The 26,477-nt window shown below is 42.1% G+C and overlaps 2 protein-coding genes across 4 annotated transcripts in view; both read right to left on the bottom strand.

Moving 5' to 3' along the window:
- Window positions 1-19,748, bottom strand: part of LOC139540655 (afadin- and alpha-actinin-binding protein-like) — a 46,412-nt gene extending 26,664 nt beyond the window's left edge. For all 3 annotated transcript variants that reach the window (XM_071344474.1, XM_071344475.1, XM_071344476.1), the window contains exons 1-2: window positions 19,613-19,748; window positions 6,174-6,312 (exon numbers count right to left, since the gene is read on the bottom strand). In XM_071344474.1, the coding sequence (XP_071200575.1) occupies window positions 6,174-6,192 (19 nt within the window). In that variant the 5' untranslated portion in view covers window positions 6,193-6,312; window positions 19,613-19,748. The remainder of the gene's footprint in view (window positions 1-6,173; window positions 6,313-19,612) is intronic.
- A 903-nt stretch (window positions 19,749-20,651) lies between these two features.
- Window positions 20,652-26,477, bottom strand: part of LOC139540654 (atrial natriuretic peptide receptor 2-like) — a 29,334-nt gene continuing 23,508 nt past the window's right edge. The window contains exons 17-23 of the mRNA XM_071344473.1: window positions 25,889-25,982; window positions 24,495-24,582; window positions 24,102-24,241; window positions 23,780-23,932; window positions 22,930-23,028; window positions 22,243-22,334; window positions 20,652-21,389 (exon numbers count right to left, since the gene is read on the bottom strand). Coding sequence (XP_071200574.1) covers window positions 21,279-21,389; window positions 22,243-22,334; window positions 22,930-23,028; window positions 23,780-23,932; window positions 24,102-24,241; window positions 24,495-24,582; window positions 25,889-25,982 — 777 coding nt within the window. The 3' untranslated portion in view covers window positions 20,652-21,278. The remainder of the gene's footprint in view (window positions 21,390-22,242; window positions 22,335-22,929; window positions 23,029-23,779; window positions 23,933-24,101; window positions 24,242-24,494; window positions 24,583-25,888; window positions 25,983-26,477) is intronic.

The following is a 26,477-nucleotide window of genomic DNA, read 5'->3' as shown; positions in this document are numbered from 1 at the left end:
CAAACCCCCCCAAGGATTCTGAGTTTACAAGGAGTGTTTGGCCATATCATTTAAATGTGTTACCTTTAAAATCCATTCCCCTGGCATTTCGCCTAGACTCTTCAACCCAAAACACTTTTTCTTGTGGCAAATTTAGCGAATTTCTCATTGTAAGGAATCCGCAATATTTGATCCCTGGCCCCTACTAAAAAGGTAGGTAAAACGTGATCTCATACGTCTTCCTTCACATAGAAACTGTAATCTCTATGAACCACTATCGATCGAACCGAGGCTATACACCAATATGGGACAATTCCTCTCCTGCTAATCTCAAGACGATTTGTTGTTGCTCTTTTGAAAAAGATGCAAACGCTTGTATAGCGGCATTTCCTTCGAATGCAGCAGGTTCCAGTATCACGTTACACTCATTCTTCCAATGTCCGACAGTCCCACATCTAAAACAGGGAGATATCTCCTTACGCTTTGATGTTTTTTCACTACATTTCTGTGTCTTACCTTGGCCATTGAAACTATAATTAGTGATTTTCTCTAAGGCCCTATTAACCCCTCCCATGTCTGCGAAGTGAGCCGAGCTATATTCCACTCTCAAAACATCCTCTTGAATTGAATCCACTACCCCCGCAATTACCGTTTTTATCACAGGGTTCAAGCCTGCCATCAAAGCAGAAGTGCAAATTCTATCAATGCACTCCCATACCCAGTCTTTCTGTGGCAGTGTACTGGTACTCATTCCGGGTTTATCGTGATGTATTTTTTGTTGATAGAATGCCGACATCAAAACGTTGGTATATTGAGCTTTTGATTCTGGTTTTATGTCTTTGTGCCAAGTCATAATTGCCTCCCTGAATTCTTTATTTGATTTGAATTCATCAGGGACATGTTGTCCAATTTTATCCAGTTTGCAAAATGTTACCCACATTCGAGCCGAATTGTTAGAGTGCTCATGCTCTTCTTTCAGCACCTCCATGGCTTTACTAAAATCCTCTAGCTCCATATGACATGGAGAATCGGGGCCGTTTGTCGCCATATCAATAGTTATTATTCCCTAACCTCTCCTGACGATGTTAAGTGTGTTTTGGATTTCTTCACTCCCGTCTATAATACACAGCTATTATTAACTATTTTCCAAGGTCGCGCTACACACTTCCCCGGACAATAATGAATTGTTCGCGGCACTTAGTACCTTGTATTAGAACCGATACCATAGCGTCTGCAAATGTATTACTGGAGAACACAGATGACTTAATGGCTTTTTCCCGTATTCACTATTATTGAGCACTTCACAACACCAAAATGATTCACACTTGTCTTCCTATTTCCACATAATCTGCCATGGTTCACCACCCCAACAGAGCATAAAATTAACCTCTCTTTCACACACACACACTCACACCCTGCGCTCTCACGGCCACTGCGACTCACTTCTTACGGGTCTGGCAAATATACCGTTACACTAGGGTTTTACCCTCCACAGGACTACCCTGTTCAGGACTTCCCCTCTCTCTTTGAGATTTTACCCTCCACAGGCTTTCTGCTCGGGACTTTATTTATGAAATGTTACCCTCCACAGGAACTATCCTGCTCGGGATTTACTCTCTTTAAAGCTATGAGACTTACCCTTCACAGGATCTATCCTGCCCAGGACTTACTCTAAACTTTACGGCACTAGCATATACCACAAAGCTACGACCGGTCGTTACACAATGGGCCTACCGAATTAAACTCAGGCTCTCCAGGTCTTCATCCCATAATTTGTTCATCCTATGATTCTCATCTCCCCAAAATGTCAAAATGAGTGGAAACAGGTACAGGAACTTGCCTACCTTGTCTGTTGCCAGCTCTGCTCCACTGATCTGGCCTCTTTGGTTTGACTATAAATCGTGGTGAATCCTGCCGACAACGCCAACTGTTAGGTTATAATTTTCAGAGAAAATAACTCACGGACACTAGAGAAGCTTAACCAAGTTTAACTATCCCCAAAGGGTCGATACAGCTGTAATTCAGACACAGACATGGCTTCCCCGTGGTGGTATTCATACACCACTTTGAGTGGAGTCTCCTCCTTATCGCTAAACATTGCATCATTCTTGCTAAGCAGGGAACTAAGTGATATGAGCCTTCAACGGTTTCTCCCCTTATTAGTACTGTCACATGTGATTGTTTTCCCTGCACTCAGCCCCTCCCAAGCTTCATTAGGGCACCCCTCATGTCTCTTTTGTTACTAATGTCCCTATACTTCTGAATATAACAATGTTCCAAGTTTAACCCCGAATCCAACAATACCAACTGTTGAAAGACGTTGCCGCGCCTGTCTAAGACCAGCAGAAATGTAAATCGACGTAAGAGATATGTTATAAAAGTTAGCTAGCTACCTTCTTAATAAAGTAACATCACTGATGAAAGGTGAAACACTGAGTCTGCTCTTATTTACAGTGCATTTGGAAAGCATTCAGACCCCTTGACTTTTTCCACATTTTGTTATGTTACAGCCTTATTCTAAAATTGATTAAATTATTTTTTGCACTCAATCCAAACACACCATCATGACAAAGCTAAAACAGGTTTTTAGATATTTTTGCAAATATATTAAAAATAAAAAATGTAAATACCTTATTTACATAAGTATTCAGACCATTTGCTTTGAGACGTGAAATTGAGCTCAGGAGCTCAGATCCTGTTTCCATAATGATCCTTGAGATGTTTCTACAACTTGATTGGAGTCCGGCTCTGGTAAATTCTATTGATTGGAAAGGCACACCTGTCTATATAAGGTCCAGTGGTGTAAAGTGCTTTAGTAAAAATACTTTAAAGTACTTTTAAGTAGATTTTTGTGGCATCTCTACCTTAAGATATATATTTTTACTTTTACTCTGCTACATTCCCAAAGAAAATAACGTACGTTTTACTCCATACATTTTCCCTGACACCCAAAAGTACTCGTTACATTTCGAATGCTTAGCAGGATAGGAAAATAGTTCAATTCACACACTTATCAAGAGAGCACCCCTGTTCATCCTTACTGCCGCAGAGCTGACGGACTCACTAAACACAAATAATTTGTTTGTAAATTATGTCTGAGTGTTGCAGTGTGTCCCTGGCTATCTGTAAATTTAAAAAACAAGAAAAGAGTTCCGTCTGGATTGCGTAATATAAGAAATGTGAAATGATTTGTATTTGTACTTTTGATACTTAAGTATAATTCAAATGATATACTTTTAGACTTTTACTCAAGTAGTATTTTACTGGGTGACATTCACTTTTACTTGAGTCATTCTCTATTAAAAGGTATCTTTAATTTTACTCAAGTATGACAATTGGGTACTTTTGTCCACCACTGATAAGGTCCCACATTTGACAAAGCAAAATCCAAGCCATGAGACTGAAGAAATGGTCTGTAGAGCTCCAAGACAGGATTGTGTCAAGGCACTGATCTGGGGAAGCATTGAAGGTCCCCAAGAACACAGTGGCCTCCATCATTCTTAAATGGAAGAAGTTTGGAACCTCCTAGAGCTGGCCACCCGGCCAAACTGAGCAATCAGGGAAGAAGGGCCTTGGTCAGGGAGGTGACCAAGAACCCGATGGTCACTCTGACAGAGCTCCAGAGTTCCTCTGTGGAGATGGGAGAAACTTCCAGAAGGACAACCATCTCTGCAGCACTCCACAGATCAGGCCTTTATGTGGCCAGACAGAAGCCACTCCTCAGTAAAAAAGGCACATGACAGCCCGTTTGGAGTTTGCCAAATGTCATCTAAAGGATTCTACAAGATTCTCTGGTCTGATGAAACCAAGATTGAACACTTTGGCCTGAATGCCAAGCGTCACGTCTGGAGGAAACCTGGCACCATCCCTACGGTGAAGCATGGTGGTGGCAGCATCATGCTTTGGGGATGTTTTTCCATCGGCAGGGATTGGGAGACTAGTCAGGATCGTGGGAAAGATGCATTTACCACAGATGGAATACAATAAAGTTGTAGAAACATCTCAAGGATGGTCAATGGAACCAGGATGCACCTGAGCTCACTTTCGAGTCTCGTAGCAAATGGTATGAATACTTATGTAAATAGGTATCTGTTTTTTATTTTCAAAAAGGTCTAAAAACCTGTTTTCACTTTATCATTATGGGGTATTGTGTGAATATTGATGAGGGAAAACAATTATTTAATCAATTTTAGAATAAGGCTGTAATGTAGCAAAAAATGTGGAAAAAGTCAAGGGGTCTGAATACTTTCCGAATACACTGTATAGAAAGGGAAAGGATATGAGCCATCGGTGGAAGATTGTGCAAAGGATTCTGAAGGCTTCATCTGCCTTCTTGAATCCAACGTAGACACGGTGAGTGAGGGGTACTTGTTGCAGATGATTCTGACGATGCAACTGAGTAACACTCGTCTCTGGCCAACGCCAAGTCATTTGCCTTTCAATCCCCAATCCAAGACCACAAGTCTATATTGCATAGAAAATGAATAAATATCTGTGCAAAAGCAGAATAACACTAGGTAGGCCTACTGATGAGCATTTGGTTGAGGGATGACATTTGACACAGCCTATGAATACTGTAATGCTGGGAAGTCTATTTATCACTTAAAAACTACCGGTACTTACTTTATTGACAGGTGGCCATTTGGTCCCTCTGGCCGAGGTCTCTTCTTCCAGCTTATTTTTCGCACATGGAAAAAAGTTTCTACAACTGCCGGGTTAATGAGGGCTGGAAAGTTATTGTCACTGGTTACACAGAGTAGGGTGGGCTCGCGGGTCAACGTTGTCTCCTCGCCAGACACATAGATTTTCCAAGGGTGGCATAAGTAGGTCCCAATCTAGGCAGCAAAGACACTAGTTCTCAGTGGGCATCGCTTGGCATTGCCCTCAGGTACACCACCAGTCCCCAGATGTCCTGAGTCGGGCCTCGGATGCTTGATGAATACCAGCCTGAGCCTCTGCCTGCTCTGTCTCTCTCCTTTCTCGGTCATCCTCCATCTGTTGAAGCTCCTTGTCTGTGTATTCCGGTTCAAAGAAATAAGGTTCACCTGCAAATTCGATTTCATCCCCGTATTCATAGTCAGAAATGTTCGTGAGAGCTTTGCCGTTTGTAAAATTACGTATTCTGGTGTTTTTGAAGCCTTTGTTCATGTTTTTGGATGCCCTGGAACTCCAGAATGAGTTTGAGGAAGTCAATTTCTGATAGGGTAAGTTTCAGGACCCTTCTTTAACATACATTAAAAAATACAGATTAAAGCCCTAAATAGTAAAATTCTCCTTCAAAATGGTTAAAACACCCAATAGGCTACAGTATAAAAACTGAGTGAAAATCCAGGTCTATTAGAAACACTTGAATTCCAACCTTATTGTCAGTCTAATTTTGAATCATTAGCATGAAATAAATAGAAAATTCTGGGAACAGAAAACGACATTGAGTACTACAGTATGAGTCATAAACCCGGAAATTGTTCCAATAGTTTTTTCACTATTACATTTTTCCATCTGGGATTTTAGAACTACTTCATGTAGGCTTACCCTGGCGCGACATTTTGATAACTGCAAAAATCTCTCTCGGACAAGGTAACTTATCAATAATTAGCATTGCACATTTTTTGGAGTAAATTGAGGTGAATATATTGATAAAACTCACATTGTCCGAGAGAGAATTACACGAATTACAAAACGTTGCGCCGAGGTAATCCTGCACCAAACACACAATAAAAAAAGATCAATGTTTTATTGCAATGTGAAAAATATAACACTAGAACCATTTCGGTGTTTTTATGGGTATTATGGACGCGTCTACTGTGGTGGACTATTGGGAAGCAAAATAGTATGCATAAGTAGTATAATATCGTCGCGATAACAGAAAGGCAATGAGGCATTCCTTTTACGAGTGAGTTTTGGAATTGAGGTTACTATGGGCACACAACCTTAAAATAGCATTAATCTGCTATTTCTGTCAATTTAATCTTCTCCTTTACACATGAGGCTTTACTTTATGTAGAGCACCAGAAAAATTTGAAACAGTAGCAGCCTAGCTACTCATCACTGCATCTTTAACTAAGTAGGCTAGCTCTATACTACTAGTGGAGTGACAAATGGAGAATCATAATCAAACTAAACAAAAGCTGAAAAACTGCATCACACTTTCAATGAAAACCACAAGCGGTACATAAGGTCAATGCAATACTCACCAAGTGAAGATTCTGGCATCGCTGCAGTCCTCCAGACTCCCTCAGGGCAGCACTGCTTCAGAACACACCGAATGTGTCTGGGTCATCCGCTACCTCCCAGGATACATGCAGCTCACGGAGTGGCCTACGCAGACGGCTCCTGAAATAGAGGGGCAGATAATAGATTAGCAGTGCACATTCAACAAGTGGACACGGGATTACTAGGGACGACGGACGTCTACAAGGAGGGATGGAAACATGCAATAGCCTAAAGAACAGGAGAGTGTGGGGAGCTTATTAGGAAGGGACAAAGCCAAATCCTTTATCTAAGCAGGCACCAGTTCTACAGCAACACAGGCCGGGATTCATATCGTCATTGTAAGAATCCAAAGGTTGAATTGCAGTTTAAGGCACTGACGGTGTTAGCACATCAAATAGACCTACATATTAGTATTCTATATTAGCATGTTATAGCATATGATTTGTACAACTACAAATGTGGTCGAGGAAAGAAGGAACCACCAAGTCAGAGCAAAGAAACTGGGCAATACACAATTTTACCAATGAAGTTAAGCTATTAACAAATGGAATAGCTACATACCATCTCCTCATACTCTTATCACCAGTCTAATCCAAGAGACATAATATGGTATTTTATCTGCAGAAACAGACAGTCCCTTGTGCAATTCAAACAACCCATGGCTTGTAGGCTACCCTTTCAAAAACAGCTGACCAGACAAGCACTGAAGAAAATTAATAATTGTATGGTTAGCCTAGGGCTATAAAATGTAGGCTTTGTTAAATCTGAAAAGGGTCAACAAAATGAAATTGAAGTAAACAAAATCACAATAACAAAACAAAAAATACAATTTTAAGAAGTGGGAAAACAATTTATGCATGTTGGGTTTGTTTCGATAATTTATATTGCTTTACCACCCAAACCATTCAGGACCTTCTGGTGACACTTAATCTAATTGAATCTACTGGACAGATGGTGAACCTACCAAGCTTATTTAGGCTAGTCAGACACTTAATAAACTAATCCTGCCCACTGGGCACAGACGTCAGTTCAATGTCTAGTTTTGATGTACAATTGGTTGAGTTGGCAACTAACGTGGATTCAACGCGAAATCAACAAAAAAAATTTAACGTCATTGGATTTAGGCCTAGGTTAAAAGTTGGGTGAAAAAAAAGTCTAAATGTCCTTACGTTGATGACTTCTTGCAAATCCAATTCATTTTTCAACGTTGATTCAACGTCGTCACATATTTTGGGGTTTGAAATGACGTGGAAACACAGTTGAATCAATCCATTTTTGCCCAGTGGGTTAGGTATAACTGCACAGCCTGATTACTTCCATCTGATTGAGTTATCCCACTGGGCACAAACTGGTTGAATTAATGTTGTTTCAAAGTCATTTGTCACTGTATTGTGATGTGGAATCTACGTGGCAAATACATTGGATTTGCCAAGTCATTCACATAAACAGTTGTTGAGGGTGAAATTTAAATTATTATTTCATCATGGTAACCAATTTTCCACAGACAAACCTTGTATACAATATGTTGGATTCATACCTTTGAAACAATGTCAGATCTTAAACTTTACATCCACTTTCAGAAAAAATAAATAGGCTGGGCAGCATCTCCTACTGAAGACATTATCTATTTACGGCTATCAATTTGGTCCCCTATCCAAGGTTTTAACCAAGCCCTGCTTACCTTTGATACAGTTGAAGTCGGAAGTTTACATACACTTAGGTTGGAGTCATTAAAACTCGTTTTTCAACCACTCCACAAATTTCTTGTTAACAAACTATAGTTTTGGCAAGTCGGTTAGGACATCTACTTTGTGTATGACACAAGTAATTTTCCCAACAATTGTTTACAGACAGATTATTTCACTTATTATTCACTGTATCACAATTCCAGTGGGTCAGAAGTTACATACACTAAGTTGACTGTGCCTTTAAACAGCTTGGAAAATTCCAGAAAATGATGTCATGGCTTTAGAAGCTTCTGATAGGCTAATTGACATCATTTGAGTCAATTGGAGGTGTACCTGTGGATGTATTTCAAGGCCTACCTTCAAACCATTTGCTTGACATCATGGGAAAATCAAAAGAAATCAGCCAAGACCTCAGAAAAAAAAAAATTGTAGACCTCCACAAGTCTGGTTCATCCTTGGGAGCAAGTTCCAAACGCCTGAAGGTTTTTTTATTTTTTTTTATTTAACCTTTATTTAACCAGGTAGGCAAATTGAGAACACGTTCTCATTTACAATTGCGACCTGGCCAAGATAAAGCAAAGCAGTTCGACACATACAACAACACATAGTTACACATGGAGTAAAACAAACATATAGTCAATAATACAGTGAAAAAAATAAGTCTATATACAATGTGAGCAAGTGAGGTGAGATAAGGGAGGTGAAGGCAAACAAATATATGTATAAATAAATAAAAATATAAAAAGGCCATGGAGGCGAAGTGAGTACAACACAGCAAGTAAAATAAAAACTAAAAAACACTGGAATGGTTGGTTTGCAGTGGAAGAAAGTGCAAAGTAGAGACAGAAATAATGGGGTGCAAAGGAGCAAAATAAATTAATAAATAAATACAGTAGGTAAAGAGGTAGTTGTTTGGGCTAAATTGTAGATGGGTTATGTACAGGTGCAGTAATCTATGAGCTGCTCTGACAGCTGGTGCTTAAAGCTAGTGAGGGAGATAGGTGTTTCCAGTTTCAGAGATTTTTGTAGTTCGTTCCAGTCATTGGCAGCAGAGAACTGGAAGGAGAGGCGTCCAAAGGAAGAATTGGTTTTGGGGGTGACTAGAGAGATATACCTGCTGGAGCGCGTGCTACAGGTAGGTGCTGCTATGGTGACCAGCGAGCTGAGATAAGGGGGGACTTTACCTAGCAGGGTCTTGTAGATGACCTGGAACCAGTGGGTTTGGCGACGAGTATGAAGCGAGGGCCAGCCAACGAGAGTGTACAGGTCGCAGTGGTGGGTAGTATATGGGGCTTTGGTGACAAAACGGATGGCACTGTGATAGACTGCATCCAATTTATTGAGTAGGGTTTTGGAGGCTATTTTGTAAATGACATCAGGTACCACGTTCATCTGTACAAACAATAGTACGCAAGTATAAACACCACGTGACCACGCAGCCGTCATACCGCTCAGGAAGGAGACGCGTTCTGTCTCCTAGAGATGAACATGCTTTGGTGCGAAAAGTGCAAATCAATCCCAGAACAACAGCAAAGAACCTTGTGAAGATGCTGGAGGAAACAGGGGATGCTTTGCTGCAGGAGGGACTGGTGCACTTCACAAAATAGATGGCATCATGAGAGAGGAAAATTATGTGGATATATTAAAGCAACATCTCAAGACATCAGTCAGGGAGTTAAAGCTTGGTCGCAAATGGGTCTTCCAAATGGACAATGACCCCAAGCATACTTCCAAAATTGTGGCAAAACGGCTTAAGGACAACAAAGTCAAGGTATTGGAGTGGCCATCACAAAGCCCTGACCTAAATCCTATAGAAAATTTGTGGGCAGAACTGAAAAAGTGTGTGCGAGCAAGGAGGCCTGCAAACCTGACTCAGTTACACAGTCAGGAGGAATGGGCCAAAATTCACCCAACTTATTGTGGGAAGTTTGTTGAAGGCTACCCAAAATGTTTGACCCAAGTTAAACAATTTAAAGGCAATGCTACCAAATACTAATTGAGTATGTAAACTTCTGACCCACTGGGAATGTGATGAAATAAATAAAAGCTGAAATAAATCACTCTTTCTACTACTATTCTGACATTTCACATTCTTAAAGTAAAGTGGTGATCCTAACTGACCTGAGACAGGGAATTTTTACTTGGATTAAATGTCAGGAACTGTGAAAAACTCAGTTTTTGGCTAAGGTGTATGTAAACTTCCGACTTCAACTGAATATAACAAGGGAACAACATTCCCACCTCTTTCATTGTCAATAATACATTTTTGCTCATATCCTTGATGAAGAATGTTAATAAACTCACTGGCTTGAGACCACAAAATCAGCTAACATAGTGCTGCTAATAGCTCTATATTGAAAATACTGTGATTGAAGATAACATTTTCAGAGAGTAAATTCTTAATTAGTTATTACACACTTTCTACTTGGTTTAAGTCATTTGAGTTCAGACTGGTGTATTTCTTCGTACATCATTTTTTTTACTCAGACACCCATGACCCACTCAAAACCTCCCACAACCCACATTTTGGTCACGACCCACCAGTTGAGAATCACAGTTCTAGAGAATATGGTTGTATCTCCCTGATCTGAAGTGAATGCACACTGTAAAATGTGCAACGTGTTTCTGCCTTGAGCGGCAACACTGCCTGGCTATGCGCATGCACGTGAAGACCTGAGTGACCAATATAAAAGTTTGTTTAATTTACTTCTTACTTTACAAGGACAAAGTCTACTGAAATGAGACTTTGTCCTTGTGTTCCTTGGCTATTTACATTGTTTTGTTCATAAACTAGGCTGTTTTCAATGTTTGAGTTTCAACTGATAGGAAAGAGAAGCAATGCCAATACTAGTCAGACTCAATCTCACAGGCACAAACATGACTCGAGTTGCATTACCACAGTAACCTCGTAAACATTTTTGTCTCATCTGTGATATTTTGGTTAAGAGACTCCGGCCTCAAAAAATGTTTTTAAACAATGTGCCATATTACTTCTTACTAGTAATACATTTACTGTTTAGAAACATTACAAAGCATGCTCATCCATGTTTTTGTTGGTGCAATTTTAGCAGAAGAAAATATTTTAACTAGTAAAAATTCTGAGCTGCTGCTAGATTTTTAACCTTTTCACATGTACCAACAAACGGGTGTGATCATTCTACAGTGGCCAGTGTTTTTTCACAGAAACATTTCGCACAAACACAGTCCTCGCAAAGTTATGTCCAGAATATGACCAGTTTATTTTTGAATGTAGTGTTCAGACATAAGAGACGCCCTTGCTGTCTCTGCCTGGCCGGTTCCCCTCTCTCCACTGGCATTCTCTGCCTCTAACCCTATTACAGGGGCTGAGTCACTGGCTTACTGGTGCTCTTTCATGCCGTCCCTAGGAGGGGTGCGTCACTTGAGTGGGTTGAGTCACTGACGTGATCTTCCTGTCTGGGTTGGCGCCCCCCCTTGGGTTGTGCCGTGGCGGAGATCTTTGTGGGCTATACTCGGCCTTGTCTCAGGATGGTAAGTTGGTGGTTGAAGTTATCCCTCTAGTGGTGTGGGGGCTGTGCTTTGGCAAAGTGGGTGGGGTTATATCCTGCCTGTTTGGCCCTGTCCGGGGGTATCATCGGATGGGGCCACAGTGTCTCCTGACCCCTCCTGTCTCAGCCTCCAGTATTTATGCTGCAGTAGTTTGTGTGTCGGGGGCTAGGGTCAGTTTGTTATATCTGGAGTACTTCTCCTGTCTTATCCGGTGTCCTGTGTGAATTTAAGAATGCTCTCTCTAATTCTCTCTTTCTTTCTCTCTCTCGGAGGACCTGAGCCCTAGGACCATGCCTCAGGACTACATGGCATGATGACTCCTTGCTGTCCCCAGTCCACCTGGCCGTGCTGCTGCTCCAGTTTCAACTGTTCTGCCTGCGGCTATGGAACCCTGACCTGTTCACCGGACGTGCTACCTGTCCCAGACCTGCTGTTTTCAACTCTCTAGAGACAGCAGGAGCGGTAGAGATACTCTTAATGATCGGCTATGAAAAGCCAACTGACATTTACTCCTGAGGTGCTGACTTGCTGCACCCTCGACAACTACTGTGATTATTATTATTTGACCATGCTGGTCATTTATGAACATTTGAACATCTTGGCCATGTTCTGTTATAACCTCCACCCGGCACAGCCAGAAGAGGACTGGCCACCCCTCATAGCCTGGTTCCTCACTATGTTTCTTCCTAGGTTTTGGCCTTTCTAGGGAGTTTTTCCTAGCCACCGTGCTTCTACACCTGCATCACTTGCTGTTTGGGGTTTTAGGCTGGGTTTCTGTACAGCACTTTGAGATATCAGCTGATGTAAGAAGGGCTATATAAATAAATTTGATTTGATAACACAATCATCCAAACCGGAAAATTTTGACTGCATTTGTCCTAGTGCTAACTGAGGAAAGATTGACGTAACACAAGCGGTCATATTTTTATAACTCTCGGCTGACAGAAACTACAATATGAATTAGCTAACAGCAATTACTATTTCTAATTAATCACATCATGGGTGAGCTCAACATTGATCTAAATAATTGAGTAAAACATTTTCTAGAAATTAAAAGTAATCCGATGATGGGTAGTTTGTGCGCGCCAGCATGTTTGTTTTTTTCGCATCAACCAAAGATAATAAGAGGAGACAAGATGAGTTTGGTCTGTTTATAGTATGCATGTTGAAGGGGGTGTGTCGTCTACGATCATTTACTTCCTTTCATTCACTTCCAGAAGATTACCCGAAAGATGAGTGAACCATTCCTTCACCTCATTATAACCTCTTTGGTCTGACAGATGTGACACCCAGAATGCATTGTATAATGTCAACAACATGGCGCCACACACGGCTGGCAAATAGCTTAGCATTAGCTAATTATAATCAGTACAAACTTCAAAAAAGTATTTTACACACATCATAGGTGTCCATTACAATCTATGCAATAATCGGAATGCATTATTTGTCACCAGTACTGTAAACATGTGAATAAAACTGTAAATACATTATGCGCCTACAGTAGAAACGACAACACGATATACAGAAAATAAGGAACTTACTTTGTAAGGAAAACAACAAGGAAGTCAAAGCGAGACCCAGCAAGAAAATGTTCAAATTCTTGCAAGACCGCGCAAATATCTGCATATTTGATCTGCAAAAACATTAGCGAAATATGTGGGCTCTTCTCAAAGAGAGACCTTTGTCCGGCTCAGTAAAGCCTTAAACATAAATTGTCCGCAATGCAGAAATTGGCTACTTCTATATGAATTAATGAGGGGGAACACACCTCAATTCAAACTGTTGTTAGAAAATACAACTTGTTAGAAATTAATTTGAAATTGACAAGTTGAAACATAGCCTATATATAATTAGCAGGCAGCACATGTTAATTAACTGCCCTGTTGCGCAATAATCACATTTTGGAACAGTGGAACAGTGAATGCATTCTGACATCACGTGCATAAAACAACTCACGCTGAGGCGACTGTTAGAGATATTTAACTCACGTATGAAAAGGTTAAATCTACCTGCCACAGTGGCTGGTGAACCAGAAAGTACATTTTAGGCCCTGGCAGTTAGCAAGTTGTGGCGCTCAAAAAGGTCAAGATGACCATTCTTCAGTGACTGAAGAGGGAGGGTGAAGCAGAGAATGTGAAGGCTGGGGAACACACGTTCTTTATTGTATATTGTTGTGCTATATTGTTTAACCGGGCAGCTGGTGGTGGAATGTAATGTCTAACTTTTAAAAAATTCAGTAACCAACAATATTGTTCTCTCTTAGATATATTGTACACGTGGTTAGCATGTTCAATTAATAAATAATAATTCATAATGTAATGGATGTTTGTTTTCATTAAGATGCGTCACTACAGTCCCTGGTTCGAATCCATGCTGTATCACATCCGGCCGTGATTGGGAGTCCCATAGGGCGGCGCACAATTGGCCCAGCGTTTGGTCGGGGTAGGCCGCCATTGTAAATAAGAATTTGTTCTTAACTGACTTGCATCGTCAAATAAAAGGTTACACACACACCACAAAGTTATTTTGATGGCATTTACATATGTCCCCATTACCAGTAAAAAATTATCAAAACCTATTTCTTTCACTTACTTGCTGTGCAGTCTCGTTGTTCATTTGTTCAGTCGTTTCATTCTCAACCAGGATTTCTAAGGAACACTGTTTGGGTCTTTGCATGTCAAAAACGATATACGTCGTGCCTAATAAGCTTGTTGACCAATCATTGAAGAGATCATGCTAAACGAGGTTGGAATCACCAAAAGACAAAGTAAAAAATCTGATGAAATCACACTGGATATATTATCCTTTACCAATTGCATTGGGAGCATACTTATTTCATAGCACAGCCTTAGCTATGGATTGTGGATCAATGACATGGGGTATCAGTCTACTCAGTGACACCCAGAGAACATTAGCATCGTAGCTCTTATTGCTGGAATCTGAGACAACTGAATTGAGCCACATTTATTGTCAACCTATGTGTATTGAACACTATTCCTGAGAAAAAACAATACTGTGTGGATGTTTTGGAGTCTGATAATTGATTGGGTATTGTCTGATGAGTCTGATAACATATTGGGTATTGAGTAGACTGTTACCCCATTTCATTTATCCCCAATCCTTAGGTAAAGCTGTACAGTGCAATATGAATGTCAATACACACAATAAGCTGACTGGGGAGGTGATTTCACACAGTCCCAGTCCCGCGATTAGTGCTACAACGCTAACATTTCAAATCAAAGTTTATTTGTCACGTATGCCAAATACAACAGGTGAACCTTACAGTGAAATGCTTACTTACAGGCTCTAACCAACAGTGCAAAAAAGGTATTCGGTGAACAATTGGTAGGTAAAGAAATAAAACAGTAAAAAGACAGGCTATATACAGTAGCGAGGCTACATACAGACACCGGTTAGTCTGATTGAGGTAGTACGTACATGTAGATATGGTTAAAGTGACTATGCATATATGATGAACAGAGAGTAGCAGTAGCGTAAGAGGGGTTGGCGTGTGGTGGGTGGGACACAATGCAGATAGCCTGGTTAGCCAATGTGCGGGAGCACTCGACCAGTCGCGAGCAGTTTGCGTAAACTCTTCACAGTTGTGTTCAGTGGGTGTCTCCTAGTAGACTGATACCCCATTTAATTGCTTCACATTCCAACCTTGTTTAACATTATCTAGTCTAAATATGGCATGATTCCACCAATTGTAACCTTCTGCATCACTTTCAAATAGGTACTTTTATTTTGAAGGCAAACCACAAATTCCACTATTGTGCCTAATCCTTATTGTGGCTAGCTTCACAACACATAACCCGGTCAGGTCGAGCCTCACTGGCCAGATGAAGCTAGCTGGCTGCTTATAACATTATCTTTGGGCAACAGAGTTAAGTAGCTTGCTAGCTATTTATTTTCAAAAACGGAAGTTCAATTTCAATAGGTGAACAACAAGTGGCTACCTAGCTAATAATTACTCACAAGGATTCCTAAATCATTGCTAAGAATAGTGAAAATGACTGCAGTTCTACTGGTCATTGTTTTCAGGCTGGTTGTACTGGTGCCAGCTAGGTACCAAGCTAAAGCTAGTTAGCTACCCCAGAAGTTGCAGCTGAACAAATAATGCTTTATTACCAACGCAGTATTGTAAACACATCGTTCGATCAGACTTTTTTTGTACAGCTTTGACAGTGCTACTGATTGTAGTGGAGACACTTGGCTTGCATGTGCAAATTCAGAACACACAACATTCTATAATAGAACTGTGCTATTTGACCTGTCAAATAGTGTTGACAAGCAAAGACCCAAACGGCTTTCCATAGTATATTGTGAAGCTAATAGCAGTGGCGCTATTACTGTGTAACTCCTGTAGGGCAACATCTGAACAATAGCGCACTTGGTAACGATAGTGTGTACCGGTGCTCGACCAGTCGCTAAAGCCAACATCATCCATGACAGAGAATGGTTGATTGTCAAGGGCAATGAATTCCATTGTCTTGGCGTTAATGGAGTTCGCCTTTGAGTTGTCTCGCTGAAATGTTCTTACTCTTTCAAATGACTGCTCGACTTGTTGACTGCTCGATCCACACAGCAGACATTGTGGGCTGGGTTAGGAATGCTGTGTTGAATATGTAGCGCACAATTTTACGTGGCGTCATTACTTCGTGTACCTACGTTATATAGGTATGCACGTCAGCTTTGACATCGGCTTTAAACTAGACATCGGGCAGATACCGGCGTTGGCATTTTTAGCTAATATCGTCTGATTCCAATATGTTCACCGATATATCGTGCATCCCTAGCTATTAGGCCTAGATTAAGATTAGAACAGGGCTCCGGGCAGCCGAGCGGAAATGGAGGAAAACTCGCCTCCCTGCGGACCTGGCATCCTTTCACTCCCTCCTCTCTACATTCTCCTCTTCTGTCTCTGCTGCTAAAGCCAATTTCTACCAGTCTAAATTCCAAGCATCTGCCTCTAACCCTAGGAAGCTCTTTGCCACCTTCTCCTCCCTCCTGAATCCTCCTCCCCCTCCTCCCCCCTCCTCCCTCTCTGCTGATGACTTCGTCAACCATTTTGAAAAGAAGGTCGACGACATCCGATCCTCGTTTGCTAAGTCAAACGACACCGCTGGTTCTGCTCACACTGCCCTACCCTGTGCTTTGACCTCTTTCTCCCCTCTCTCTCCAGATGAAATCTCGCGTCTTGTGACGGCCGGCCGCCCAACAACCTGCCCGCTTGACCCTATCCCCTCCTCTCTTCTCCAGACCATTTCCGGAGACCTTCTCCCTTACCTCACCTCGCTCATCAACTCATCCTTGACCGCTGGCTACGTCCCTTCCGTCTTCAAGAGAGCGAGAGTTGCACCCCTTCTGAAAAAACCTACACTCGATCCCTCCGATGTCAACAACTACAGACCAGTATCCCTTCTTTCTTTTCTCTCCAAAACTCTTGAACGTGCCGTCCTTGGCCAGCTCTCCTGCTATCTCTCTCAGAATGACCTTCTTGATCCAAATCAGTCAGGTTTCAAGACTAGTCATTCAACTGAGACTGCTCTTCTCTGTGTCACGGAGGCGCTCCGCACTGCTAAAGCTAACTCTCTCTCCTCTGCTCTCATCCTTCTAGACCTATCGGCTGCCTTTGATACTGTGAACCATCAGATCCTCCTCTCCACCCTCTCCGAGCTGGGCATCTCCGGCGCGGCCCACGCTTGGATTGCGTCCTACCTGACAGGTCGCTCCTACCAGGTGGCGTGGCGAGAATCTGTCTCCGCACCACGTGCTCTCACCACTGGTGTCCCCCAGGGCTCTGTTCTAGGCCCTCTCCTATTCTCGCTATACACCAAGTCACTTGGCTCTGTCATATCCTCACATGGTCTCTCCTATCATTGCTATGCAGACGACACACAATTAATTTTCTCCTTTCCCCCCTCTGATAACCAGGTGGTGAATCGCATCTCTGCATGTCTGGCAGACATATCAGTGTGGATGATGGATCACCACCTCAAGCTGAACCTCGGCAAGACGGAGCTGCTCTTCCTCCCGGGGAAGGACTGCCCGTTCCATGATTTCGCCATCACGGTTGACAACTCCATTGTGTCCTCCTCCCAGAGTGCTAAGAACCTTGGCGTGATCCTGGACAACACCCTGTCGTTCTCAACTAACATCAAGGCGGTGACCCGTTCCTGTAGGTTCATGCTCTACAACATTCGCAGAGTACGACCCTGCCTCACGCAGGAAGCGGCGCAGGTCCTAATCCAGGCACTTGTCATCTCCCGTCTGGATTACTGCAACTCGCTGTTGGCTGGGCTCCCTGCCTGTGCCATTAAACCCCTACAACTCATCCAGAACGCCGCAGCCCGTCTGGTGTTCAACTTTCCCAAGTTCTCTCACGTCACCCCGCTCCTCCGCTCTCTCCACTGGCTTCCAGTTGAAGCTCGCATCCGTTACAAGACCATGGTGCTTGCCTACGGAGCTGTGAGGGGAACGGCACCTCCGTACCTTCAGGCTCTGATCAGGCCCTACACCCAAACAAGGGCACTGCGTTCATCCACCTCTGGCCTGCTCGCCTCCCTACCTCTGAGGAAGTACAGTTCCCGCTCAGCCCAGTCAAAACTGTTCGCTGCTCTGGCACCCCAATGGTGGAACAAACTCCCTCACGACGCCAGGTTAGCGGAGTCAATCACCACCTTCCGGAGACACCTGAAACCCCACCTCTTTAAGGAATACCTAGGATAGGATAAAGTAATCCTTCTAACCCCCCCCCCCCCCTTAAAAGAGTTAGATGCACTATTGTAAAGTGGTTGTTCCACTGGATATCATAAGGTGAATGCACCAATTTGTAAGTCGCTCTGGATAAGAGCGTCTGCTAAATGACTTAAATGTAATGTAAATGTAATTAAGTACAGTGATAAAACATTAAATTGTTGTATAAATACAACATAACTGACATTGTATTCCCATTTGAACTTTGTTGTATCTTTAAAAAAAATGGTTGAAAGTGCAGTGATAACACATTTAGATGACAACTAAATCAACAATCTGACATTGTTTTTCCATTGGAATTTGATTGTGCTTTTAGATTAACTAACGTTATGCAGTCTTCATGAGTGTCAATAAAGGTTGAAATCAATATTACACAAATGTCCACGTTGAAATGACGTGCCAGGTTGAATGTGTGATTAGAAATCCCCTTCCAATACCAGATTAAGTTCATGATACAGTCTCACTACATCATCGAGTTTGAAACAGACTGGATAATGTTCGAGACAGACTAAAAAAAAGTGGGACCAGTTGGTGTATGGTGGAAGGCTCGAGCTCCCCGAGAACTTGTTATTGATAGACTGGTTAGGGATAACTTAGCCCATTATTGGACTAAAGGAGCCTGACGTTACTCCTTTGTCCATGGACCTTACATGTTCTGTTCAAAGAGCGAATTGGCCCTGGAAGCCAAATACTCTATCTAAACGTGAATCGAGTCTCAATTGCCGTACGGTCCTAGAAACAAATCCCTTTACTTTCCTATCACATCAAAATCAGTAAAAAAAAAAAAGAAGCTAAATACACACGTACGATACACTGTTTTAACACAGTTGCAGCCGGCAGAATTTTTCAGTGACAACACGTTTGTGTCATTAACACAAGTAGTCCACTTCCTTCCGTCTGTTCTCCTAAAGAAGCGCTGAAATATGGCCACGTGGGAACCTTAACTCTATAAAGTTGTGTATTAATTTCGCCAGTATGAAAGGTCCTTTCTCTTCCAAAACCGTACCGCAAGCGATGCGTGTATATTTAGACAGAGCGTCGCGGGTCTTAACAAAACTCCCCACCACAAGACACCTGTGCTAAACATATGGTTTAGAACGCGTCTTAACCAATCACAGATGCTTGTTTTCACCAGCCCGTTGTAGAATAATGGGCAAGGGGTAGCTAGCAAGACAACAAGCTGGAGCACTCATATATAGCTAGTCTAACAGCGCAGTTAATATCGTTTGCCGGACAGATTTTTACGCTACAGTAGCTAGCTCGCTAACGTTTACTTGTTTGGACCAATACGAGAACGGTAAAATGCAGGCAAGCTGCTGTCAAACCAAGCACAGCAGAATTAGCATGCTAGCTACTAACATAACGCCAATATCTAGACAAAGGGATATGCGAGTGTCTCCTACATAGAACATTCTACAGATGACGTGTAATAAAACTTAACTTACGTTTTTATGTCATCATGAAGGTACCCTTGGAAAAAACGCATAACCCGCCTGACGAGCTTGCTTGCCTTGCAGACTCCGGAGCTGACTAACCAAACACTTCAGCGATTGGCTACTGCGTTGTCAGGCAACCAACACCTCCTTACTCGATTGGCTGCAAACCTATAATATTTTTGACAAATTCCCAAACTACACTTTTAGCGAGCAGGACATTTGAAACATAATTTCAAAAGGTTGCAATGATGTGGCCTGCTTTTGTTCTTTCACCCAATCCTTGTGTACAATCAATGAACCATATCACAACCCTGTTCCTGGAGAGCTACTTTCCTGTAGGTTTTTGGAGTGAAAACCTATATTACAGTAGCTCTCCAGGAACAGGGCTGGTGTAGAAACATATTTTCCATGAACTTACTAATACAAAATATATCTGTCAACACTGCATGTGAATGGCAGGCTGCTTAAGCTAGATAAGTGTAATGATTTTACTGAGAGTGAGGGTGCATAATGGTGCATCACCACTACTGTCTCTGCAATGACGCAACAGTTCATCACACAGGCAATGTCTGTTTTTTTTGTTCTGGGTCAAGCAGACATGTAGCTGCCATCAGGATAGAAACCTTAAATGTAATGTGTCAAGTTTCAGTTGTAGTAACATTGTAAATAACACATACTTTTGCCATATATTTTGAATGGTTTATTTAAGCAATAAGTCATGAGGGGTTGTGGTATATGGCTAATATACCACGGCTAAGGGCTGTTCTTATGCACTACGCAACGCAGAGTGCCAGGAAACAGCCCTTAGCCCTGGTATATTGTCCATATACCCCAACCCCCGAGGTGCCTTATTGCTATTATAAACTGGTTACCAACGTAATTAGAGCAGCAAAAATAAATGTTTTGTCATACCTGTGGTATACGATCTGATGTACCACGGCTGTCAGCCAATCAGCATTCAGGGCTCGAACCACCCAGTTTATAATGCCAAATGATGTATTATTTGTGTTGCACCAGACGAGAAACATGTTACAAAGAAGTGAAGAAATTCAGAAGGATCACAGTTTAATTCTTATTTTGGTGTGTGGGAAATGCAACAGAAAACACTAAACCTCCCTACCAACAAAAGGCACTACATCGCAATACAGAACAATAACGTGCTTAGAGTATTTTACACATGGAATCAATTCAGGTAAAGATAATATCATAATATATTAAATGATACAACACTGTGCATTTCAATTCATCATATTGGAATATGTGGACAGTTGGACTACCTCTCTGTAATGGATTATTTTCCAGATATCCTATGGCATTTGGGGTGTGATTCTGGTGGTCATTAGACTTGTTGGTGGCAATGTTAGAGACGCAAGAAACAATCATGTGACTTGTGGTTTGAAATCCACACTGGCTAATCTAATTTTGTGCTTATTCCCTCTCCCCCATCCATCTCAATTACAATATGAGTGCACATATCAAGTATATATCCACCGTATGGATATGAATAAATACAATAACTGCCAGAACATAAAATCACCGTACAAACTCACAATACAGCTCCAAGACTCTCAGGCACTATAGAAATATATTTGATATCAATTGCACAATACAGCTGTTAAACACAAACTGTGGTCCATATATTATGCAGACAGAGACTATGAAGGCTAGTAGTTGGCTAGTTGCTAACTGGCACAGGGACTCCTCTGAACTCGGTGGATCTGAGGAGTGGGTCCGAGGATTCTTCTCTCTTTGCTTCCAGCCACCACGTCGTCATTTCACCTTTTCCCTTTACAAACAAAGAGCAGTATCGCTGATGCAAAAGAAATGGAAGCTAAACTTGTAGGTCATACACCATTCCAAAAGCAGTATACTGTATGTCAGACAGCCTATCAAGACCAATGGATGTTGTTTTGCTTTTTCTCTCTCCTGAGAAAGGGGCTGTATTTGGGGAGCATGTGTGTGTGTCCTTGTAAATACTAAATGAGGGCCATTAGGGTTGGTAAGGGACAAGCACAAAGCAGCTGAGGCCGCTCACTAATGGAGACATGCAGTCTTTCAATGAGTATGAACGTTGGGCCCCATCCCATGGGTTCCACTTGCACCCCCCCCCCCCCTCTCTGTCCACCCTCAACTAACTCCCTCCCACCCTTCAAATCAAAGGTCTTCGTGACTGCATGAATGCCCATGAGACATAGGGGGTGAATGTAATACATTTTTGTTGCTGGCAAGATTTCTACAGCAACCGCCATGGCCAAGTCAAAAAATGTCCTTTACATAGCACACTCTTAGCACACCACTTTTTTTTTTATCCGAGCAGTTCACAGAACAGACAGATAATACTATATTGTAAATTTGCTAACTAGGAGCATTCTTAAATGAGGTCAAACTAGTAGTGTGAGAAGGTGATATGACAAACTGTTGGATACAGTTTGTATTTCATAGGCCATCTTGCATATGGCCACTGTCTTTCCCAAACTATGACCATAGGAGTTGTCAAAACCATATTTTTTGGGCAAAGACAATGACCAGGAGTTGACAAGACAGCACAAACAGATCTGGGACCAGGCTAGATTTTCTCCTCATTAACCCTTTGCAACCCTTTGCGATACTAATGAGTGGGAAATGGCTGATTATCTTACCTTGACGTTTAGTGATCCTCGGCAGATCAGAGTGTAACCTCCCAGTGTGTTTAGCAAGTCAGCAGTGGCTCCACTGACCTGGATCTTCAGAGCTATGGACATAATCACACGTTGTTTTATACTAGGTGGATTATAAATGACAATCTACAAAAGGCAAATACAGTGTTAGAAAAGTAACATTGTACAACAAGTAATTCAGTACTACAAAAGTAATGTTCTGCATCCTGCCCTATCACATGAGAAATAACATATTTTCATGTAGTAGCCCAAAAGCCACTGTTTCACGTTTTAAAATCACTGCCGCACTAGGGTCACTGTTTTCTACCCTCTTTGTCTTTTTTGCTTGGTTCCGAGGATTATAAGAGCTCAGTGAGGAGAACGGCTCTCTCTCGTGATGTAACCCCTCTGCAGGGTGCTGAAGAGCACAGACAGAGAAAATACAGCTTGGCATAAAGGCAGAGGGGCTAAATCGGTGCCCCACCAATGGCAACCTCAGCTGCCACCCCAGCCCATGAACAATATGCTCAACCTTAGCCAGGCTGAGTGGTCTGTAGAGTCAGTTGGCCTGTTAAAGACCCTGAATCAGATAAAGAATCAGAATATTTCACTGTTACTTAGGCCTACAAACTGCACTCTCACAGAGTTTAAATTTCTATACTCAAGGGTTGTAATTTGATCTTTGAGTACCTTCGCTTGTTGACTCCATCCGCGATGCTGTGTTCACTGTATCACCGAATAAGCAATACCGTGGCATTTTGGTTCCCACGACACCAGCAACTACAGGTCCTGTGGGGATGTATTTGTATTTGATTTATTATGGATCCCCATTAGCTGCTGCCAAGGCAAAAACATTACAATACATTCATAACAGATTTCACATCATATTAACTGTGTGCCCTCAGGCCCCTACTCTACTACCACATATCTATAACACAAAATGAATGTGCACATGTGTGTACAGCGCGTATGTTATCGTGTGTTTATATTCATGTGTCTATGTTTGTGTTGCTTAAGGTGTATTTTTATCTGGTTTTTTATATAATTTTACTGCATGCATGAGTTACTTGATGTGGAATAGAGTTCCATGTAGTCATGGCTCTATGTAGTACTGTGCGCCTCCCATAGTCTGTTCTGGACTTGGGGACTGTGAAGAGACCTCTAGTGGCATGTCTTGTGGGGTATGCATGGGTGTCCAAGCTTTGTGCCAATAGTTCAAACAGACAGCTCGGTGCATTCAACATGAAAATACCTCTCACAAATACAAGTAGGATTTAAACGTGGGAAAACACACATTTTGTAATGTAATCTGTTTTTACATTTCAGATTGAATACATAGCACAAAATAAATGTACATTCCATTAGCAAAACTGCCTAACATTTCAACAAGGGCAGACCAGATGCAATTGAGTTAGATATTTTGACCATTATTACCAATTATTACAATTATTCCACTCAAACAGTGAGACGTCACAAGGGTTGTATTCAGTAGGCACAACAGTGGGGCCCTAATGAACATAGCCCAGTTGGACTTGTTTACCTGAGTGTATGCCAGCTCGTATCCTCAACTGCGTGGTGGGTTTGTGTGGGATTTTAAAGGCATGGCAAACATTGACCAGACCCAGAGCCATGCTGGCGATCTCCCCCGCATGGTTTATGCCATTCTCATTGGGGACACCAGAGACCACCATGTCTGGAGGGGCAGACACATTTAGATCAATCTTGATAACAATGCCCAAACACACACACATGGATGGGTGGACAGACGAACTAACAGACAGATGGATGGACAGATTGATGGAGACAGACAGGCAGTCACAAACAGATGGAAGCAGAGACAGACTCTTTGTCATCATACTTACAAGCGTCTCCTATAGTCTCCACCTTGTAGACATCATAATTATCAATGATGTCATCAAACGTGGTGTAGAGCTGATTTAGAAAGTCCACCACCTGGTGGGGGGTGCTTGAGCCAGAGAGCTCTGTGAAACCCACAATGTCACTGCCAACAAGGAGAAAGAAATGTTACTCATCTCTAAATCTTTAACTTGAAAAGGTAGACAGTGGCAGCTGGGAGGGAATCTGGATAGAACTCTCTTAACGCATAAATAACAACTGAATTCAACACCTCCATAGGACACAACACATGAACTAATGTGGATGCACCACAATGTCTTAATGACTAGAGCCAAGAGTTTTTCCAGGTCACGTGACCTGATTAGGAAAAAACTCTTGGCCCTACAAATGACACCTGCCTGAAGTAGACTGTGGCATTGGAGTAGCTCTGAGCCTCTGCTGTGCGACCCTGACGAAGGTCGTCGGCCACCGGCTTTGGTAACATACCTGGTGACAAGAAGTAACTTTAGATTCAAAACATTGTACTGCCTTTCAAACGGTTTCATTCAGGAATTTTGTTGAATGTAGATATGCTGGTCACTGGTGTAACCAATGGCTTTGTATTCAAACAACTCTTTCTCTTCAAAACAGAAAGACAGTATATAGCAATGTATTTTGGGAGCATTTATGTTGTCATTGTGGTACATTCTACTTCTTTACCACTAGATGACAGTGGAGGCAACACCACACATAATACACTACATGACCAAAAGTATGTGGACGCCTGCTCGTCAAACATCTCATTGCAAAATCAGGGGCATTAATATGGAGTTGCTTTTGAGCTATAAAAGCCTCCACTCTTCTGGGAAGGCCTTCCACTAGATGTTGTAGCATTGCTGCAGGGACTTGCTTCCATTCAGCCTAGAGCATTAGTGAGGTCAGGCACTGATGTTGGGCGATTAGGTCTGTCTCTCAGTCGGTGTCCCAATTCATCCCAAAGGTGTTCGATGGGGTTGAAGTCAGGACTGTGCAGAGCAGACAATTTCTTACACACTGATCTCGACAAACCATTTCTGTATGGACCTCGCTTTGTGTATTGTCATGCTAGCCCGAACCATGAAAAACAGCCCCAGACCAATATTCCTCATCCACCAAACTTTACAGTTGGCACTATGCATTGGGGCAGGTAGCGTTCTCCTGCCATCCGCCAAACCCAGATTTGTTTGTCAGACTGCCAGATGGTGGAGCGTGATTCATCACTTCAGAGAACGGGTTTCCTCTGCTCGAGAGTCCAATGGCGGTGAACTTTACACCACTCCAGCTGATGCTTGGCATGGTGCTGTAGTTGCATCCAGAGGCAATTTGGTACTCGACCGCAACCGAGGACAGACGATTTTTACGCGCTACGCACTTCAGCACTCAGCGGTCCCGCTCTGTGAGATTGTGTGGTCTACCACTATGAGTCTGAGCTGTTGTTTGTCCTAGAAGTTTCTACTTCACAATACCAGCACTTACAGTTGACCGGGGCAGCTCTAGCAGTGCAGAAATTTGACCAACTGACTTGTTGGAAAGGTAGCATCCTATGATGGTGCCACTTTGAAAATCACTGAGCTCTTCAGTAAGGCCATTCTACTGTCAATGTTTGTCTATGTAGATTGCATGGCTGTATGCTCAATTCTATACACCCTTTAGCAACAGGTGTGTCTAAAATAGCCGAATCCACTAATTCGAAGGGTCGAAGCGTGTCCACATACTTTTGTGTATATGGTGTAAGTAGCCATATCGTGAACCATTTGTGGTTTCATGTACTTACTGTATAGCAAACAGTCTGTCTTTTGTTTCTCCTGGAGAAGATCCTGTGTTCTCTCCGCTACAATGGCCTCTAAATGCTTACTGTACTTTTCCATCTAGAATTGTAACAGACATCATGTTATGCAGTGTACCTACAAGAAAATATACTGTACGTTGACAATTATGAAAGCAGTTCCAGAGATCCATGCACAACAGATATCTCCATTTTGATCTAAAGTCCAAATGATTTCATATTACAGATTTGTGATATTCATTACATTAATTGCGATAAACATAATAATCAGTCTGCTGATTTTCTTTCTCCAAATATATAACATTTTGATTTAAAGGTTCAGTAAGGGCTCTATTCAATCTGTATGGCGGAAGTTCAGCATTACAGCGTGATAGAAATGTAAAGGAAATGTTTCCACGTTAACGGAGACTGCATTCACGGTAAATGCTGCATAAATCGGCGGCTCAATCTGAAATGACCTTAACATTTCTATCACACAATCTGTAACGCTTCAGCAATGCAGATTGACTAGAGCCATAAATTAGAATTTTGTCCACAAATGTACCAAAGTTTCTGTTATATGTTTATACAACAGGTA

The sequence above is a fragment of the Salvelinus alpinus genome, chromosome 16, assembly GCF_045679555.1.
Source record: "Salvelinus alpinus chromosome 16, SLU_Salpinus.1, whole genome shotgun sequence".
In the NCBI taxonomy this organism is placed as follows: Eukaryota; Metazoa; Chordata; class Actinopteri; order Salmoniformes; family Salmonidae; genus Salvelinus; species Salvelinus alpinus.
This window is presented reverse-complemented; position numbering and strand designations above follow the sequence as displayed.